Source organism: Asterias rubens, chromosome 16 (assembly GCF_902459465.1).
Source record: "Asterias rubens chromosome 16, eAstRub1.3, whole genome shotgun sequence".
Classification (NCBI taxonomy): domain Eukaryota; kingdom Metazoa; phylum Echinodermata; class Asteroidea; order Forcipulatida; family Asteriidae; genus Asterias; species Asterias rubens.
In genome coordinates this window covers 10163055-10184051 of record NC_047077.1, presented here as the reverse complement: position 1 = coordinate 10184051, position 20997 = coordinate 10163055, and the positions used below count along the sequence as shown (strand labels likewise).

Sequence of the window (20997 nt, the reverse complement as noted above, 5' to 3'; positions counted from 1 at the left end):
TTCGCCGGTCTTCAAACTACCAAATAACGGTTACCTACCACCAGGCCTTGTACTAAGTTCTTTCCTTAACTAACCCGTCGGGCTAGTCAGCAGTACTTTTGACTCAGCCCGCACAAATTTTCACTAGCCCTCGGTGGTGACTTGGCACTCTTGACTAGTGATTGCACGCCGGGCTAGTGTCTAAATCCAGCCCTGCCTATGTTCTGATAGATTATACATCTGATTTTTTGTTAGCTGTTCGATCGTTTCAAAGGCAATGATGGACACCTTTGGTAATTGTCAAAGACCAGTTTTATCAATTGCTGTATCCCAACATAGACATAACCTGCAAAAATAAGGACTCAATTGGTCATCCAATTTGCAAGAAAAAATGAAAGAAAATGCACCAATGTTGCAGTACTTTATATGCTTTCAGAAGCATAATAAAACGCTTCAGCTGAAGTATGTATATTATTTGAGTGAGGAATTACAAATTTATCGAAAACTACGTTTACTTCAGAGGGAGCCGTTTCTTACAATGTGTTATACTATCTACAGCTCTCCATTGCTGGTTACCACGTACATTGTTATGCTAACAACTATTAGGAGTAATTACCAATAATGTCAGTACCTTTAATCATTATGTAAAGGTATATATATATAGGATTTGAGGCATTTCAGGGTGAGGTATCAATAAATTTGGTTTGCGGTAACACCGTGTGTGCAATACTTGCCGGGTAGAGTTTGTTCATAGAGAACTGTTTTTCTTTATTCTATTACCGCGGAGTTTCGGGAGTTCGGGAGCCTTCTCAGTTATGAAAAGAACTGTCCTACTTTTTAACTGTACCCGGGCAGATGGTATAGAAAATAGGCTGGGACTATCTACTTTAGTTCATTAATAAGGCATACAATCGAAGTAACCTGTGAAAAGTTCATTTGATTGTCTAGAAACGAGTCTCTTCAAACTCACTTTACACCGTCAAACTTCTTTTTACTAAACCCATTGGCTACCCAATAAGTTCTGACATTGTTAAAGGCAAAGTACCCCTTTAGTTTTTTGGAACCGTTCGATTGATTCAATCTTTACATAAATACAATCAAAGCAACCTGTGACCAGTTCATTTCAATGTCTTGAAACTATTGTCTTCAAAATGAACAGTTGTCAAACTTAATTTTACCAAATATTTTACCTCAATTCAGACATTGTTATAGGAATGTGGGTACTTTATGTACGGACAAGACACAATGTCAACGGATTTACATTAAACTTACGTGGTTTGAAGATAATGATGGTAGAAAGATTGTCCCTTAAAATATTACTTGCCGAGGACAGGTGATGAGTTTTTGAGAAATGAGTAAACAGTTTTCAAGAAGGAAAAAAAGGTTTCGTCCCTATGGATACGAACATGGTTTTAGCATGTGCAATGTATTTACCAGTACTGGTATTTACGCAACTTTCATGAAAATATCGCTCTGTGATTTTCACTCTTTTTCTCAAAACATTCACGACTAATGAAGCTGAAACTGCTACCAGTTGGTAAATTATATTACATACATCTACATTCACAGTTATAAGAAACTCTTTCAAGTTTGTCAGAGGACAGAAATGTATTTTGCTTGATTGGTTTGTATATCTAATTGTTTAATTTAAGGAGAGCTTCTATGTAATAGCATTCCACAGAAGCTGCCGAAAACACATCTCAAGGTCACCTGTTAAAAAGTTATAGAACTGTGCGCACTCTACCTATTGAAAAGCAGTGGACACTATTGGTTTTACCACTCAAAATAGTTATTATAGGGATTCTTGATCTGCAAAAGGATTACAAACAACCCGTTAAAGGAAAGAACAGGATCATGCCCTCAATTTGTTGACCTGTCCGGCTGCTTTAAGAACATGTACATGCAACAAAACTAAGCCTTTTTTAGAACTGCATTTCGAACAGTGAGACGAGCAGAGTCAATACTTTTCGAAACGTTACGACCACACCACCTCTTTTTCAGAGCCAGCACATACCCGGAAAAAGTTTCTACACATGGTTGTACCCGCAAGTTTACAATTTATAAGTTAACCATTTTCAGTGCTCCTGTCTCCTTCTGTTATGCCTGCTGGAAATGAAAATAAGATAAGTGGATTGAAATGAAAATAAGATAAGTGGATTGAAAGACGCGTTCCATTTCAATTTAGTATGTTTTCCCCGATGCGACTATGTAATGGGATTGTTATGTACATGAAGTAGATAAACAGTTATCCAACAAATCTACTGGCTGCGCACACACGTATACACCAATCAAATTAAGACCTTTCTTGATAACAACAGAAACTGTAAAACAAACTGTTTAACTCAAAGTACGGAGGTTTCATTATTAACAACCTTTTCCTGACTTATATCATGTAATTATTGAATGAATTCACCCCCGCTCAAAGGCAATCAATTTTAATCAGTTAAAAGTACGGGTCGCATCTTGGTTATGACTCTGAAAAGAAAGTGTTTCATTTTTCTATCCGAGGGATCAAAACTTGTTTTGAATAATATTTAGACTTTGTAATGTCTAAAGAACTCCCCTGGACAAGTGGAAGAGTTCCTGTTTCTATAATAGCTAAGCGGAATGATTAATAGTATTGGATAATATTGATGTCATTGGAATACCATAATATAAAAACGTTGGTCGTGATGCTATCATATTTGCTTTGTTACAAGTTTGATCGATGACGACTACTCCTTTTAATGCTATTATAAGGAACCATGAGTATTATGATGTTCATTGGTCTTGGCTTATTAGAAGAACCATGTTAACACTTATGTTGGAACCGGATTATTGTTCAAATTAGTATTGGATAAAAAAGCACCAAATAATTGTTCACAATGTGGCCTTTGTTTAGTTCCAAATTACTGTTCACATTTGCAGTGGTATTGAAACGGATTTGTCTTCACACTGTTCGTTTCATAGAACCAGATTCAATTCAATTCAATTCAACTCAATTCAATTCAATTCAATTCAATTCAATTCAATTCAATTCAATTCAATTCAATTCAATTCAATTCAATTCAATTCAATTCAATTCAATTCAATTCAATTCAATTCAATTCAATTCAATTCAATTCAATTCAATTCAATTCAATTCAATTCGATTCGATTCGATTCGATTCGATTCGATTCGATTCAATTCAATTCAATTCAATTCAATTCAATTCAATTCAGTAAATAAACAACTTTTTTTCATGATGGCAGTTACAAAGATAAGAACAGGTTATTTACAAGTATATATTATTATGAAGGTGTGAATAGATGTGACATATTAATAAACAACGCAAAAGAAACACAAATTAATCTCCGAAAATATATCAAGAACTCTTAAGACACTGGACGCTATTGGTAATTGTCAAAGACTAGTCTTCTCACTTTGTGTATCTCAACATATGCATAAAAGAACAAACCTATGAAAATTTGAGCTCAATTGGTCGTCGAAGTTGCGAGATAATAATGAAAGAAAAAAACACCCTTGTCACACGAAGTTGTGTGCTTTCAGATGCTTGATTTCGAGACCTCAAATTCTTAATCTGAGGTCTCGAAATCAAGTTTCTTTTTACTCACAAACTACGTTATTTCAGAGGGAGCCGTTTCTCACAATGTTTTATACTATCAACAGCTCTCCATTACTCGTAACCAAGTAAGCTCAAACATGTTGAGTAGTTCAATCGTGTCCACTGCCTTGAAATAAGTATGGCCTTGGTTAAGTTTCAGACTATTTTTACACAATTTGCAGCGGCTTGGAACCACATCTTTAGTCATCCTGGTCTTGCCTTGGAACTATAGACAACGGTTCACGCCTGCCATAAACATGTTGACCCAGTATTAATTTGGCCTGTATAGCTCTTCAACGACATTCTGGTTTTCATTAATAAATAGGCCCACCCAGTTCGACCCCCGATCAAGACATCCCATACTTAAAAAAAAGAAAAAAAACACGCTCGTGGCCGTTTTTAAAAATAATCCATTCTATTTCCAACTCTAGTTCATGCCCAGTCATGATGGCATAGTAGTTTCACGAAATGTGTTTATTAAAGGTGATATAGATTTTGCTTGAAATGCGTCTAAATAAGTAACGATGACTCCTGGTTGGTTTGGGTTATTATATGCCTTTGAATTTATCTTTAAAATAGTGACAAACTATGAAGAGTTCAAGTTTTAACTATAACCTGTTTGCTATGATAACTACGTCCTCGTGAGCGGACATTGAATTCACGCGGTACGCCACTTCAATTAGAAACTTCCTCTCAACTGTTGACGTTGAAGTCTGAGTATAACATCCCAACAACCAAACAGATTTTCAAACTCATGAATACTATCAAAAGGGGGGTCTATTTTAAGTAAGGTCCGGTCCGGAGTTTCCTCCACCACACAAATAGTTTGCATAACAGGGAATGCTTATTAAAGAAACATTTTACAGAATTAGTAAGAAGAAAAAAAAACTCGTCTCAGAACACATATTATTGCATACAATTTGTCTTATGATGATGATGATAAAACAAAACCAATTTCCCGTTTGGAGTGTTTTTTCCCCGCTTACTGAGCGTTTTATTTGTTAATCGGCGTAGTTGGTTGTTCCATGTTATCCCGTGACCCAGATGTCCGATCGATCTCAAACTTCTACAGATTTTATTCAGTTTATGTATAATATGGTGATTACATAAAGTGCATACACTGCCAGCAAATGTTTTGCTTAGCAATGGACAATCTGTAACATTCCTTTAAAGATACCAAATAATTCAACCGAATAAAACAAATCTATGTTTAGAAGGGAGGGTTCCTGTATAGGCTTAATTTCAGTGCACGGACTAAACTGATTAGATCACGTAAACGTACCGCGAGAAAGAAAAACAAATAGTTGCCCGTTTATAAATAATGAAACACGGATCAGTATGCACGTCTCATGGCAATATTGCTAGATTTGTTCCAATTATAGGGAGTCTCGCGTCTTTGACTTTGAATCTAATAATCCCGAAAATTCGGTTAATTAAATAACCTCAAAGATCCCCAGTGCCATTATCGTGACCTACTTTCTCAATCAGATACTAACCATTCTGTCGTCTGACCTAACTCAACTTCCCCCCCATCCCCCTCTCTCCAAACACCCACCCCCCCCCCCCCTAAACACAACATGTAATAATTTAGGATGTACGATGACGTTCATGACATTCATAAATACGCGCTCTCCACCAATAGGAATAGCGAAACTGTCTGAGGTATTTATGAATGGGAATTAAAGTGTGTTGAATCGGTTTTCAACTGGTGGTTTAAACCCGCCGATGTCTGGTTCTTGATAATTTACCTCGACTTCGTGCTCTTCGTTACTGGTGTAGCATATCGTGCTGCTGACGACTGCATTTTGTTTTAATTTACTCGTAATTTTGGGAAGAACAAAAGAGACACTCGGTCGGGATTCGAAACTGCTACTCTCGGATTAACGTACAGGCAAAACATTTAATAAACAACTATAAGAAAAGGGTCTAAAAAAAAAAGTGTAAAAAAAATACTGTATAATTATATGTTTTGGGGTATTATATTAACACCGTGATTCAAGGATCATAAAGAATACAGAGGCACCATAACTGTTTCAATGGTGACAGCGGCAATTAAAATACGGTTTTACTGCTTGTGGTGTTAAAAGTCCGTTCCTATGATTTTTTATTTTGTTTATTTTATTGATTTTTTTGTTTTTATTTGTTTTTCTGTTGGAGTGTTTTGGGTTTTCCGGTTTATGCTGGAATATTTTATTGATTTACTCATTTATTTGTATTTGTTTATTTATTTATATATTTTATTGTTTTGCGGGGTATCGTGGATAATTAAAGGCAAATCGTAAGGGTCTATCTCGTGGCCTTTTCTTTCGTATGTCGCGCCCAATATGCATAATAGCTTTAATTGTAATAATCAATTGCACAATATCGAAATGTTTATGAAAGTTGGGAGTAGTTTGTGTTTTGGTCAATTTAAACACTGGTTTAATTTGTGAACTATCCAACAGAAAGCGCCCACCTACCTGATGAGTTCGATTGGCGTAATGTGGGCGGAGTCGGCTTCACCCCTCCCGTACGGGACCAGGGCATCTGCGGATCTTGCTACGCTTTCGCCTCCACGGCCCTACAGGAGTCCAGGTACCGGGTCCTGACTAATAACTCAATCAAGCTGCTCCTCTCGCCCCAGGAGATCGTCAGCTGCTCCGAGTATGCGCAGAAGTGCGAAGGTGGCTTTCCGTATCTTGTTGCTGGTGAGTACAAGAGAAGAACACATCATGAGGTTTAATTAACTTTTGGTTAAAAGCAGTGGACACTATTGGTAATTACTCAAAATAATTACTAGCATAAAACCTCACTTGGTAACAAGTAATGTGGAGCTGTTGATAGTATCAAACATTGTGAGAAACGGCTCCCTCTAAAGTAACGTAGTTTTCGAGAAAGAAGTATTTTTCCACGAATTTGATTTCGAGACCTCAAGTTTAGAATTTGAGGTCTCGAGATCAAGCATCTGAAAGCACACAACTTCGTGGGACAAGGGTGTTTGTTCTTACATTATTGTCTAGCAACTTCGATGACCGATTTAGCTCAAATTTGCACAGGTTTGTTACTTTATACATGTGATGAGATCCGCCAAGTGAGAAGACTGGTCAATGACAATTACCAATATAGTGTCCAGTGTTTTTAAAGTGATGCGTACGAAGAGTGCCAAAGTCAATAATCAATAAGAACCAAACCCATGATCAATTGCAGCAGATTTCCACCGAAACTGATCGAAACGCCGAAAGAATACATAGCCCTCGTGCACAAGTGCCAACTTTCAAATGTACCGCAATGCATCTTGAACAGAGAATAGTTAAACATTTAATTAAGCTTTTAAGCGGAACCATGCTGTAGTTTACATGTGAACATGCCTTGTTTATAGTTGTATACCGCAATGCCCCAAAATAAACGCGCAATAAAACAATAAATACATTTGTTCTTTTCTTTTTTTGCTCGAATTTCAACCAAAATCCTTTGCGTACCGCTCATAAAAGGGGATCGGAATAATCGTTCATATTTATTTTTAAATTCTCATATTTTTTTCTTTTTCTTTTTCAAATCTTTAAATGGATTGGTCCCTAATTACAATCATTTGGGATTCACTTTTAAATCCCTCCAATTTAGAGTGTGTAGCATCGCGATACATATATAAAGCTTTACTTTTAATAATTGATTGCTCGTCTAAAAATTACTACAATTACTATAGTTTCAACCAAACATAAAACACAATACAATGAGTTGATAATTTGATGGATTTCAATAAAATTGATGACGTTTCCAAACAGGTAAATACGGTCAAGATTTTGGTCTGGTGGACGATTCCTGCTTCCCGTACACGGAGTACAACGAGCCATGTCGCCCCGTAACCTGCCGTCGCTTCAAGACCTCGGACTACCGTTACATCGGCGGTTTTTACGGCGCCTGTAACGCTGATTTGATGAAAATCGAGCTACTTCGGAACGGTCCGATTGCCGTGAGCTTCGAGGTGTACGATGATTTCCTTTACTATATGTAAGTATAACAGGAGCGGGAAATCTTTGAAGTTTGAATAATTTGCATTCGATCGAGGTAGGTGATGTAAAAATACAACTGTACCATACTCCCTTAACAAACAACAAAAAACTGTGTTTTATATCACAAATAAATTCCTACATTAAAATTTCCCTTTTCTCAATCCTCAATCCCAGGAGCGGTATCTACAAGCACACTCAGCTGACGGATAACTACAACCCATGGCTAACGACAAACCACGTGGTCCTAGTGGTCGGGTACGGCTTCTCTGGGGACGATCCCGAAACCGGGGAGAAATACTGGATTGTGCAGAACACATGGGGTAACCTGTGGGGGGAGATGGGCTACTTCCGCATCAGGAGGGGGACTAATGAGGTCAATATTGAAAGTATGGCTGTTGCTACATTGCCACGCCCATAAACAAAGCTCAAGAGAACTGGAAACAAATATGTATCTACTTCTAGAAGATAACAAATGAAACTAAGTTGGATGTATCGTACTCATAAACTAAGAGTTCATTATTTTATGATTTATGAAAACTTAAAAAAACGTTATCTAACCCATGAATTAAAAACAACCATCAAAAAGAGTGGGAACAAAATAAAATACTGATGCACTCCAGACGACCACTCAGCACTAAGTTTGGAGGTTTCTTTCTCCGAAAAGATAAGTTCATTATTTTCCGAATTATGCAAACCCCCAAAAATATTTTCTAACCCATAACATGATCAAGTTCATCAAGAGGAGTGAGAACAAAATACCGATCCACTGCCAACAGAAAAAAAAAATGCTATTAAGTGGGATGTTTCTTTCTCCAAAAAGACGAGTCCTTTATTTTCTGAATTATGCAAACTACAAAAAAACGTTATCTAACCCATAACATAAACAAAAACAAGTTCACCAAGATGAGTGTGAACAAATACTGATCCACTGCCGGAAGATAACAAATGAAACTATAAGTGGCATTTTATTTCTCAAAAAGACGAATCACTAATTTTCTGAATTAAAACCATAACCACGCACATAAAATGAAATATCTCAAGAGAAACGAAAAATAATCCTGATACAATGGCAGAAGACAGCTAAAGCAACACAGGAATTTTCTTTCTCAAAAAATATGAGTTCATTATTTTCCGAATTTTATTGTAAAAACTTAAACGAACTGTACAGAATTGGTAAGAAAAAGATCACAAATTTACATAAATCGTACACGGTTTATTGATGATGATAATAGAAAACATCCTTTGACATACTTCTGTCTGAAGTGTCATTATTTGATGGGAATAAATAAAAAAAAATTTCCGTTTGGGGTTAATCGCTCACTGAGCGCTTTATTCGTTTTTGTTTAAGTCGATGTCATGCAAAATTTAAACAAACGATGAGTTCACTATTTTGTGAATTCCGAAAACCTCTAAGAAGTGTTTTTAATGGCCGAGCGAGCGAGGCTATACAACCAATTATGAACATGACTATACCTCATGTGTGGCGGTTTCAGTCTTCCGCCGTGTTCAGTTTTCCGGGTGACGTAGTCGGTCATATCAGCACGCTGTTCGAACGGTTTTAGCTTTCCGGCGTGTTCAGTTTTCCGGGTGACTTGTCAGATACCTCCGCGAGTACCCTGGCGAGTACTGTAGTTCTCTCAGCAGTGACCCCACATTGTTTATATTACGATTCTTTTCTGTGTAGTCACATAATCTCTTGCCCAATCTGAACATGTATGGGTACAACTTCAGGCAGGTCACACTCTGCTTGCATAACAAAACAACTCATACGATCCACGCGTTTGCCGCTAGTTGTACTCGACTCGTTGACAGCTACCGGAGGGTAACGGATGACTCAATACGGCACTAAAAATGGACTACTTTCGCTTGTTGTGCGCAGGCATCGCATGACGTAATGCTACCGTATTTGGTCATTCGGAAAACTGAACACGGCGGAAAGTTGAAACCGCCACACCGGGTTCACCGCGAACGAAGCCCTGAATTTCAGGTTGGCATATCTGATACTTCACGGAGGCAACAAAGGCGACTGCCTCAATGGTTCCCTGCGTCATTGCCTTGGTGCCCTTGAAATGCTCCATTGCAAATTTACACTTTCATCATATGGGTGTCCTTCCAATGAGAAAATGCCTTGGTGCCCATGCCCTTTCTAAAGCAAAGCATAAAAATACATGACACAAAGTATACCAGGGGGGGGGGGTGTACTTGTTGTATTATTAAGATACATACAGGTTATTCCCGCACCTTAGCATTTAAAAAGTAACACACCATTCAAACAACCTTAACAAGACATAATAATTTACTCGCACGGGCAAACAGATAAAAACAATGGGCACTTCAAATAGTTTTAATTTATGTAAAATGTAAGCTAAAATAGCATTATTACTGTAATGAAATGGTATATCTTCTTCTATTTGGAGTGGTGTCCTCGGTCAATGATATTACGGCTGAGGTTTCGCCAGGTCTTCCTGTCCCCCATGCACGTGGACACTTCCCCAGCTGTCACAAATCCAGTGTCCTTTTTCAGCAGATCGACATAGGTCAGACGGCCTCGACCTCTTTGGGCTTGACCTTGCTTGGGCTCCCAGAGCACAAGCTTGCTGGCTGGAAGCTCAGGGTGGCGATAGCAGTGCCCTGCAAACCTCAGTCTTCTAGCGCAGATTTTTGCGCTTAGCTTGGGGAACCCGAGATAGAGGTCTGTGTTTGATATATGTTCTTCGCTCCCGACACCAAGCACCACATCGGCTCCCGGGCTGTCGCCCACCTGACTGGGGTTGTGAGTTTAACATTTCATGTGACAGAAATTAATGACTGTGTTTTGTTTAAGCTTGTCGTTTGCTGTTTAAGTTAAAATATTTACTAAAACATGATTCTATTCAACTAATAATCTTGCATTTTAATATAAATGTATTATTGTGTCATTAAGATGTTTGTTGTAGGATTTAATATCAGATAATTAAGATTTCAATCAACAAATATTTTATGTTTGTAATTATTATCATAACAGTATTTGTATCTGTAAGCTTAAATTTATGTATTTGCATATTTTTCTAATATAACTATTTATGAACTTACACGCGGCAATTCGGTATAGAGATTGCTATAATAAGTGGCCATGCTTGTTATGAATCGAGGCGTGTACATGTGGGTAAATCTATAGACAGAATGCTCAGTGGTCATACATGCGGATAAAATTAGCTGTGATGTGGGCAAACATCTACCTATGAACAATAATAATATAATAATAATAATAATAATAATAATAATACCAAAACTTGTATAGCGCCCTCATCATGTGTAAACATGCTCTAGGGCGCTGAACATGGAAAAATAGACAAACTAAAAAATAAGAAAATACTGAATTATAACAACGGGAGTAAACATTCTTAAAAACATTCAACAACAAACTTAATCAATAGAAAACCTGAAGTATTAAAAAAGTAATTTGGTCTAAAACCTCAAATACAAAACTTTGTTACACATTGCAAGCATTAATAGAACAACATCAATCCGCAACTTATCCGCAATGACCTACTTTCCCGCAACATATAGATCCCGGGAAAAGATTAGGAAGGTGCGCATCTATATCCAGAAAAAGGACAATAATGTAAAAAATATTTGATAAATGTGAAAATTATTATTCACACGTTCATAATTATGTATTTGAAGATATTGAAGCTACTCTAGAAAGCAGGCAAAATTGGTGCATTGTTAATTTGAGAGGCTGCTGGACATATTGTATACTCTTATGGACCGCATTAATTATTCTAAATAACACTTTAGATTACAAGCTTGTCTCGTTTGGTTTTGGGGTATTTTTGTAAAGTTTTCTTTTTGTTTAACATATACCTATTAAACATATACTACTGTACATTTGTATTAAGGTGAAAGTTGTAACAAAATAACTGCGTAGATGTATCGCAGTTACAACAAGAATGACGTGAATGACGTTTTTTTGTAAAGGCACTTGACACTAGCAAAAGACCAGTATTCTCACTTGGTGTATCTCAAAACAACATTGACGCATGTAGCATTATACCGTGTGTGTATTGCGTTAAAAGGCACATAACACGTTTTCTCACATGGTGTATATCAACATATGCATAAAACAACAAACCTGTGAAAATTTTGACGCAATTGATTGTTGAAGTTGCGAGATAATAATGGAAGAAAAACACATCCTTGTCGCCACCAGTTTTAATGTGCCTTGAATTCGAGACCTAACTTGAGGGCTCGAATTGAGTCCGTTCAAATATTTAAGAGAGTTTATTCCAATATTTTTTTTTCAAAAACTACATTCAGGGGGAGATGTTTCTCACAATGTTATATGCTATCAACAGCTCCCCATTGCTCTTAATCAGGTTGCTAACAAATATTTTGAATATCTACTAATAGTGTTCAGTGCCTATACTGGGATTCGTATCTTCCACAGAGATTCAACTTGTCTAAACATCATAATAAAGATGCTTTGTGAAATCTACTTTTGGCGATTTAGTGACATACGGTATTGCGCAACAAACATGATTCTTGAAAAACACAACAAGTTAAATGGGAGTTAATGTGAGCTGATAATTGTTTGTGGATAATAGTGCAATATTATAGTGCTGGTTTAGTGGGCTCGGTTTCACAAATCACTAAAGATTAATTAAGATGAGTAGTCAACATCAACATAGTGATTTGTATTGCGTCATCACACTTAGCAATTACGATTGACTCGTACTTAAAGGAACACGTTGCCTTGGATCGGACGAGTTGGTCTATAAAAAGCGTTTGCAACCGTTTTTTTTTAAATGAGTATGGTTGGAATGGTATTTTAAATGTGGAACACAATGATCAACACAAATTTGCCTCGAAATTGCGTGGTTTTCCTTTTACTGAGCGAACTAACACGGTCGGCCATTTATGGGATTAAAAAATGTGACTCCCATAAATGGCCGACCGTGTTTGTCGACGAGGTAAAAGGAAAACCGTGCAATTTCGAGGCATGTTTGTGTGGGTCATTGTATTCTACTTTTACAACATCATTCTACCCATGTGCATTTTATAACAAACGGTTACAAACGCTTTTCAAAGACCAACTCGACCAATCCAAGGCAACGTGTTCATTTAAGATCAATATTGGCTCTTTGTGAAATCACCCTTGCGCATCATAACCAACAAATAATTGTAATTTATTTAGCCACAAGTTATGTGGATAAAATATTTTAACAACACGGTAATATTATGGTACAACAAATAAGTATGCATTCACATTTTGGTTTGCACCATGATTTAAAACAATTATTATTTATGTTAGCTATTTTGTAACACAATTTATATCATTAAAGAAAATTCAACCGGAGTACTTTTAATGCGTATTTTGTAGGACAGGGCCTACATCAATGCGCTGCTTACGGAGAATTATGTGCTTCCGGCCCCTAAAATCCCGGCCAAAATGCTTGGGCCACCCTTTCCTAACGTTGTATACAACGATTCCCTGTGCACTTCCCATTCACATTAAAACATTTGTCCCCCGCCCCCCGCTCAATGTTGACTGTAACTCAGAACACAACTCAGAACACAATCAGAACACAACTCAGAACACAATCAGCACAGAACACAATCAGCAATTAGAACCAACATTGAAAGGGGGCAGGGGGGCCCAACGAGATATGGCCGGGATTGTAGATAAATGTTCTGCTTTACTAAACACTGCCCCGTGGACTCGGACCCAGAACCCCGATCTGTCCAATCATGTCCAAGGAAGAGAGAACAGGTAAAACGGATGATGAAATAGTCCCATCAATACGTTCTCAGTCATTAAAACAATACAATCTCATTACAAAGTTTTATCTCTTTCCATCCCATTCAACATGTTCCACTGTCCTCATTACACAGGTCAATGATAAATCTGAGAAAGTTGTAGATGACTTTTATCCCCACCCGTTTGATAAAACTATTGAGTCTGAAACTGACAAACTGTTGAGTTTGGTGAGATTGTTGCAAAGTTTGGGAGCACGCTAAATAAATTGTTGTGCTAAGCAGCTTATATGTGACCATCCACCACCAATGGGCTGTAAAGTTGACACTTTTACTGTTATGAGCTCAATGCATTTTTGGAGAGAGTGTGTAATCAGCTTCAAAATGATACAATCCACATTTAAATCAGACTTTTCTTGACGAAGTTATGATTTCTCAAAGCCACCTACTTTTTTATTCAGATTTCTCAAAGATTTCTTGAAAACCCAAACAATTTAATAGGCTCTGCAATGTACAAGTGCAACTTTACAGCCTATTGGTGGTGGATGGTCACATATGAAATTGGACCCAGGAGCTAGTTGCAGGTGTGCTGTGGATGACGAGCGGATATGCATGGAGAAAGTTTGAAGTTTGGGTGTGATGAGATCTTGATAAAGCTAGTCCATTGCGACATTATACGAGCCTTGTGAAGTGAATAGGGGGTCTTGAATATTTTTGGTTTCGTTCTTGATATGTTGAGGTGGCAACAAATGAGAGGTGGGTATGTTTACGAGTGAACTGTTACAGTTTTTTTTTTTTTTTTTTTTTTTTTTTTTACATCAAACCCACAAACCCATAATTAAGAGTCATTGCACTGACTCTTCTCACCAAACCAACACCGACTTTACCATTAGGAAACAACCAATGTCTAAGTTACATTATGCAACAGACGCGAACTGCAATAGGTGATTTATAGTTTACTTAAAAACATTCAACAATTTGCAGTCCAACGACCGAATTGCATTCTGAATTTACAATCAAATCATAACACACAAAATAAAAAAGATAATCAAACATCCTCTACACTAGAAGGAGAAAAGTTGCAAGAGGGCATCAAAATGGAAGATGATACCGGGTCTCTTTCCCGAACACCTATAGTGTTGTCAGGTGACAGAAACTCAAGCTCTGGCTGGGTTATCATTATATATCATATTCATATTTTTGTTTAAAGTCGCTTCATGAAACAAGGACAACAGACGCGTACTTCTTTGGAAAATGTAGAAGTCGTATATAACTTTACACGTGTTAACCAACGTGCTTGCGCTTGGTCTATCTCCACTGCTAGTATTGACTACCTTTGGCGACGAAACGTGCAGTACGCGTCCATAATATTTATGGAAAACAACAGTAGATAAGTTTTTAAACGGCAATCGAAAACAATGGTCGTGGCAATGCGTTAAATACCAGAGCCGTTAAAACAGGCAGGGTCGTGTCCGTGCGATAAAGGCCCGAGCCTGAGGCAATGGCCTTTATCACTAGGCCACGACCCTGCAAGGTTTTTTCAACTAGTCGTTTAAGAAATATTGCACATGACGTCATTCACCACCATATTTGATGTAAAACAATAACAGTGTGCACACGTGTATATGCACTGCGCACGACTCTCAGCCAATGGTAGTCCTTCACGTGTGCACGTGTCATCAAGAATGGCGCCCACTGCAAGGGGTATATTCTTACGCTGTATTGTGTACACGGAAATCGATGAGCCCCAAACGTTTGAGATGACTTTAACTTTGAAGAAGTTAAAAATTATAAATAGGAAAAATATGAAAAAATATTATTTATTCAGCTACATTCTTCATTAATAGATCCTAGATTTGAAGAAATTCCGTCGCCAGGTTTAATTACTATGAGGATGGGTGCTGTTAAGGGTATAATAGTGGGGATCTGTTCTTGCAGTCAGCGTTCTTGTTGACTATACGCTGTATTGAAGCGTGCTTATATTGACTGTACGTCGTATTACGGAATCAGATGAGCCCCAAACCGTGGGAAGTGTGAGGACTGTTGCTGCCAGTTTAATGTAGCCTTATTACTTCTGATACTAATGGTGTGTACCAATGAAACCCCACACGTTTGAGAATAAGCGTCCACATATTCTTGTCTACCAGTTCAAGAATGGCGCAAAAAGATGTATCCCCGAAAAGCTGGTTTAAAAAAACATCACGCAAAAAAAAAAAAAAAAAAAAAAAAAAAACACCGCCCGTATAACGCACGACGTCTAGATAATGGTGCTTAAATCATATCCAGAATAATGTTCCAACAGAGAAGTGTCTTGAAACATCCCACTATACATTTACTGTTAGAATAAGTTTTAGACAATTTTTTTTCACATTAAATCACATTTTTCCAGTAGTGGTCATTCATTGGTATCGCAAAACTATGCACTGGTCTCGTGCACGAAAAGACGAATGATTCTTTGATAATATTTTACTGCATAAGTTCGGAGTCGCTTACTCCACCGTCAAGCCCGGGGAATTGGACCCGTCCCACGGGGCCAATGGTGCCTCCTTAACCGGCTACTAGAGTACCCGGAAAAAAACAATGGGGCTACGCTGAAACCCCGCGTTTCCACCGTGAACCAGAGGCATGCACCACACGCTTAAAACTTCTGGGTCGGAATTTACTCCGGCGGATCCAGGTACAGTATAGGGCCTAGCCCATTTTGAGGATCGCTATATGACTGCACGTCTCAATAACCAGAGACGAGATTAAATGCACATATATACGAACGAATTGGCATTCAATGGATAATAAAAAAAGGAAACTAGGTAGACAGAGAAGAAGATGGGAGTAAATATGGTACCAGGGTATATGCAGGAACAGCATAGACCAGAACTGCAAGTAATATAAATGAATGACACTACATGAGGGGGACTACAAGTACATACAGGCCAAGTTGCACTGCAGCGATAGTGAAAACGAAAACGATCACGACGCAAAGAGAACACATTCTATTGGATGAAAACAACCTCAATGGGCATGGTGATCTGACCGGAACCCGGAACGTGTTTCCAGATGGCACAGAAAATGAGTTGAAAAGCCGCACAACGCACCTGAGAAACCCATACTTCAACCACGTGTTGCTTATAAGACCTCTGCCCCAAGGCACCATATAACATGACGCGGGAGTTTCAAACCCTATAGTCAACTGCTTTAGTCTTCTAGACAGGAAACTTACGACATCATCATCGTTACGTGTGCGTTGAGTAATATGAGAGTCATCACACGTGACATGTAATGACGTGGTAGATCGGTGATCTTTGTTCAGGATGCCGATGATGATATAAATATCTGACGTCTTGGGCGGTTATCAGTAATTGACACTCAACGTCTGAATGAATGGAGTCATCTTTGAACCGCCGGTGCTCAGTTGTTTTTGAAGCTTACAGCTTTATCGTGACAGATGTGCTCAACCAACAATTGACTGAACTTAAACTCCGAGAACAAGAACGCGAAGAGGAGCTATTCGACCCATCACATCGGAGCCGGTTTGCGATGACGCCTGCTCCTCAAACATCCGACTGTACCGGCTGTATTTCGTCCTCCCATGTCAGAACGGAGCAAAACCAGCCCGATATGGCACTCACCTCCTCGTGGAAAGTAAACCATGGACACGATCCCTTACTACCTTTCACAAGATTCGATAAAGCAGTGATGGAGCAGTACGTAGTTTCCATGCCCGAGTATACAACCCACATCAATGAAGGCGTGAACTATTTCTCTAAACGTTTCAAGACCTATCTACCAGACAAGAGCAGCGGTTCAATAAAAGTCTCAAAGAAAAAGAAGTCAACGTTGTTAAATGCATCGGTACAGTATAATACTCGTTCGGGGCATCAACAAGCGAAGCGGCAACAGAGCCGTAACTCGTCTATGAACAATGAGTTGAAGATGCCAAGTCTGAAGGCGAACCGTTACCCTTCACCCCCAACACAGTCCCCATGTGTCTCCAAGAAGGACGAGAAGAGGAGAGGTGTGTCTCACGACAGATGTACAGTTCGTCTACCAAACCTCACCGTTAGACAAAGCTGCTTAACCAACCCTGCAGTACACAAAACCACGCTTGCCCGGCGCCGTTCATCGTGTGAAACTGTTGCCAAAACCTCAAACTCTACCTTCGAAACAGACAAAACCCAAAGTGATCCCTGCTTGAAAGTAACAGTCGAGAAACCACTGGCCCTCCCCAGTTTAACACCGGCCAGCTTCGCATTAACTCAGCAGGCCTGCCGTGACGAGGATCAGCATTTCAATGTTTCCGTTCAAGACGCAAGTTCTGATGGGGCTGCTGACAAACTGTCCACACATTTGAACTATGGACGTAGGCCCCTCACTTGGTGCAGATCCCTGCCGAAGTGGTTCAGATATCGGTGCCACCGGGAGTCGAAATCCGAGCCCGATGTCAGACTGTTGGACCCACAGACGGACCTGGCTGACCGACATCGGCATCGACGGAGTGCTAGTTGCCTGAAAAATGACCCAGCCCTCGGTCTCTGCATTCTGCCTAGTACAATAAGACATCGACATCCCAAAACACCAGCATCGCAAATACTGTCTTCACTGTCTTATTAAAGGTTAAATGTGTATAGTATATCATTTTACTCTGTGAAAACTATTAAGAACATCGTGTTGCTATAAAGTTCAAGCTTGATAAGAGTGAACTGTCTCCCATTGTTTTTATCATAATATTTTCACCCTTTTTTTTTACATGCAAGTTTGAAACTACACTTTATGTGTGTGTATTATAGTCGAAAACTACGTCACTTCAGATGGAGGCATTTCTCACAATGTTTTATACTTTCAACCTCTCCCCATTACTCGTAATCGAGAAAGGTATTATGATAACAATCATTTTGAGTAAAAGTGTCCACTGCCTCTAAGTCCGAATGGTATCCATTCTATGTACATTTACAATGTGGTCACCTTTTGAAAAATGCTTTTATCAAAATGTTGAGTAGTCGATCTAAACTGTTATAATTTACAAATATTTCAATCAATATTTACAAGATTGTGTAACAGTATAGACGATGTAACCTCTGACGTCACACGAAAACCATAACATGATTCGCGCGCATACCGCCAGGCAAAACCTTTGTGTTTTGGCAGCCAGCTAGAAAGTGTACGCAATCTTACTTTGACTACGCAACTCAGTGCCCGGCGAAACATGACGTATGTAGTGTTTTGTCAACAGAGGGCGGTTTGAATGTAAACATAGGTCACATCGTCTATAGCCAAAGTCAAACCACTGGGCAAGAGATTGACTACTCATTTGCAGTAATCAATAAAGCATTTGGGACACTCTCTGTACATTGCAACAAAGAAGGAACGCACGATTGTCCGTTAACGCAACCTTTTTGCAATGTGTATAATAATAATAATAATAATAATAATAATAATAATAATAATAATAATAATAATAATAATAATAATAATAATAATAATAATAATAATAATAATAGTGGCTTCTTATAATAGTGCTAATATCTGTCACTCAGTAGTGACGCTCATGGCGCTTCAACATTCAGTATTTTCCTGCAAGGTATATACGTTTGAATTATGAAACCTGTTCCTTTCACATGGAAAGATGAAATGGTTTACAAGGTGTTGTGGCGCAATACACAGACAATCAACAAGTAACATACGTGTATATACCCCACAGAACTTAAGAAAAGGTTATTTTTGTATACAAGTTGTCTTAAAATGTTTCCTTTTTGTTGCACCACTTCACTAAAAGAACTATGATGTATTTGACTGTATTAATAATATTATTATTATGCTCAGTATGGATAGTTTGAAAGTAGGCGATCTGGGAACGATTTTAAAAATAAATAGCAACAAAACAATTAATTTTAGCCCATCTTCTTCGTTCTATCTTTGTGTGTGTGTTTTTGTTGTGCTCGTTTTGTTTTGTTTGGTCAAATTATGAGGTCACTTTTGCACAAAAAAGTTGTAATTCCCAAGGTTTGGCGAATTTTGCACGACTACAAAATTTGTTGTGCTCGTCTTGTTTTGTTTGATTCTTGGGGAGGGGGGTCGTACAAAATCTGACACGTGGATGTCTTTGTCCGAGTGTACACACAACATCCAAACCTCTGCTAAAATGAAACCAGCCTTGTTGTTGAGTACGGCAGTGTCCCTGGCAAACCTCCGGGCAGCTTTGCAGCATCCCCGCCCCAACCCCACCCAACCACACCCTGGCAGTTTGACCAAGTGGCTGATTCTTGAATGTTATTCCGACTCAAACCGACGCACAATATGGTCAGGCCCCACGACACCCGGAACCCAGGTCAATTCTAAATCAGTATAAACCTTTAGGGTGTTGGCAGCACGAAAAGACTGTTCGTGCTTGTGGCCAAGAGGGCGCTGTTTTGACGATTAATAGTGCTCGTCTTGTTGAGGTGCAGCGCAGGCCTCCACCTAGCCTGAACATTTGACGTCACACTTCGAGGCTTGTGAACAACGCCAAAGACTGGCCTCCTACCAAGGTCAATCCCCGTCCATAATCACTGTTCACATACATTCATTTTACATGGGTGGGGGGGGGGGGGTGTGCAACAACAATACATTCACATCGGACCAATCAAAACACAGATACATAAAGCTCACGTCACATAAGTTTATCCAATGAAATCATTGTACCCAATAAAATCACTGGTTATGGAAAGCAAGTATACCTGTCTTTATCAATGTGGATAAATAGGATTCCAGCAGCCGATTTCATGAAACGCAACGATTAGTCCTATCTTAAGTTTGGACGAGCTTGGGTTCAATACGGAACTTCAGATACGGAACTTAACTCGTTGATACGGAACATAACTCGTCCTAATAGTAATTTAGGAAGAGTGTAGCCTCCACCCAGCACTTCCGAAAAGTTGTGATGGTTGGTTTTGGCACTGCGTTTTCTTTGGAAGTTCATGAAGAGTCCCCCATTAAATATCATAATAAATTGAAAAGAAGACTTACCTAGTCAAAGGTTTGCCTATAAAAATTATATTGGGGGCGCCCTTCACAAGCAAAGGCGTATAATATTGGTGCGCTACACGTACGCTATTAAAATATAATACATACATGCCACAATTTTGTAATCCTTTGATATAAAAAAAAAACCTATTAGGGTCATGCAATTTATGCGTAATTATCATAATATATTACAACATTACGGTTCTGTGATTCCACTTTTGAGGATATAGGATACACTTGGGCTTTGAAGTGGGTTCGATTTGGCTTTGGAATAGGAGACTTTCCAACGCTAGGCGGCAGCAGACATACCGGGTAAATTTCCATTGTTTACGTAGTTCTGAACATGCGCATAATTCTGAGAACAATGGATTTACCCGGTAAGTCTGCTGCCCTCTATCGTCCCAGAAAGTCTCCCATTGGAAGGGTGCCTCACGAAAAAGACTGCGCGAAGCCGATAGAGGGCGCTGGCGTAGGCTCTGGGCAGAGTTGAGATCTACTGTAGAGTAAACAAATCGGAGTGTTTTTTTTTTTTGGGGGGGGGGGGGGTGTAACAAGCACAAGTTTCAAAAGGCCGACCTTTCAAAAATTGATAGAAATCTGAACTTTAGTAGTCTGAAAATATGTTGGGTTGGTTTTCAAGAGGCTGAGATACTCGTTATATAATTTTATTGGAGTATTTTTGAGTATTTGCGATTAAAGTTGGTTGCTGAGGG

At 38.7% G+C, this 20997-nt stretch overlaps 2 protein-coding genes across 2 annotated transcripts in view; one reads left to right on the top strand and one right to left on the bottom strand.

The window, feature by feature from the left end:
- Positions 1-8726, top strand: part of LOC117300703 (dipeptidyl peptidase 1-like) — a 21851-nt gene extending 13125 nt beyond the window's left edge. Inside the window, exons 6-8 of the mRNA XM_033784453.1 lie at positions 6008-6250; positions 7325-7550; positions 7727-8726. Coding sequence (XP_033640344.1) covers positions 6008-6250; positions 7325-7550; positions 7727-7970 — 713 coding nt within the window. The 3' untranslated portion in view covers positions 7971-8726. The remainder of the gene's footprint in view (positions 1-6007; positions 6251-7324; positions 7551-7726) is intronic.
- LOC117300704 (tetratricopeptide repeat protein 32-like) overlaps positions 6171-20997 on the bottom strand; it is a 27946-nt gene continuing 13119 nt past the window's right edge. The window contains exon 5 of the transcript XR_004520203.1: positions 6171-6247. The gene's annotated coding sequence lies outside the window, so the exon portion shown is untranslated. The remainder of the gene's footprint in view (positions 6248-20997) is intronic.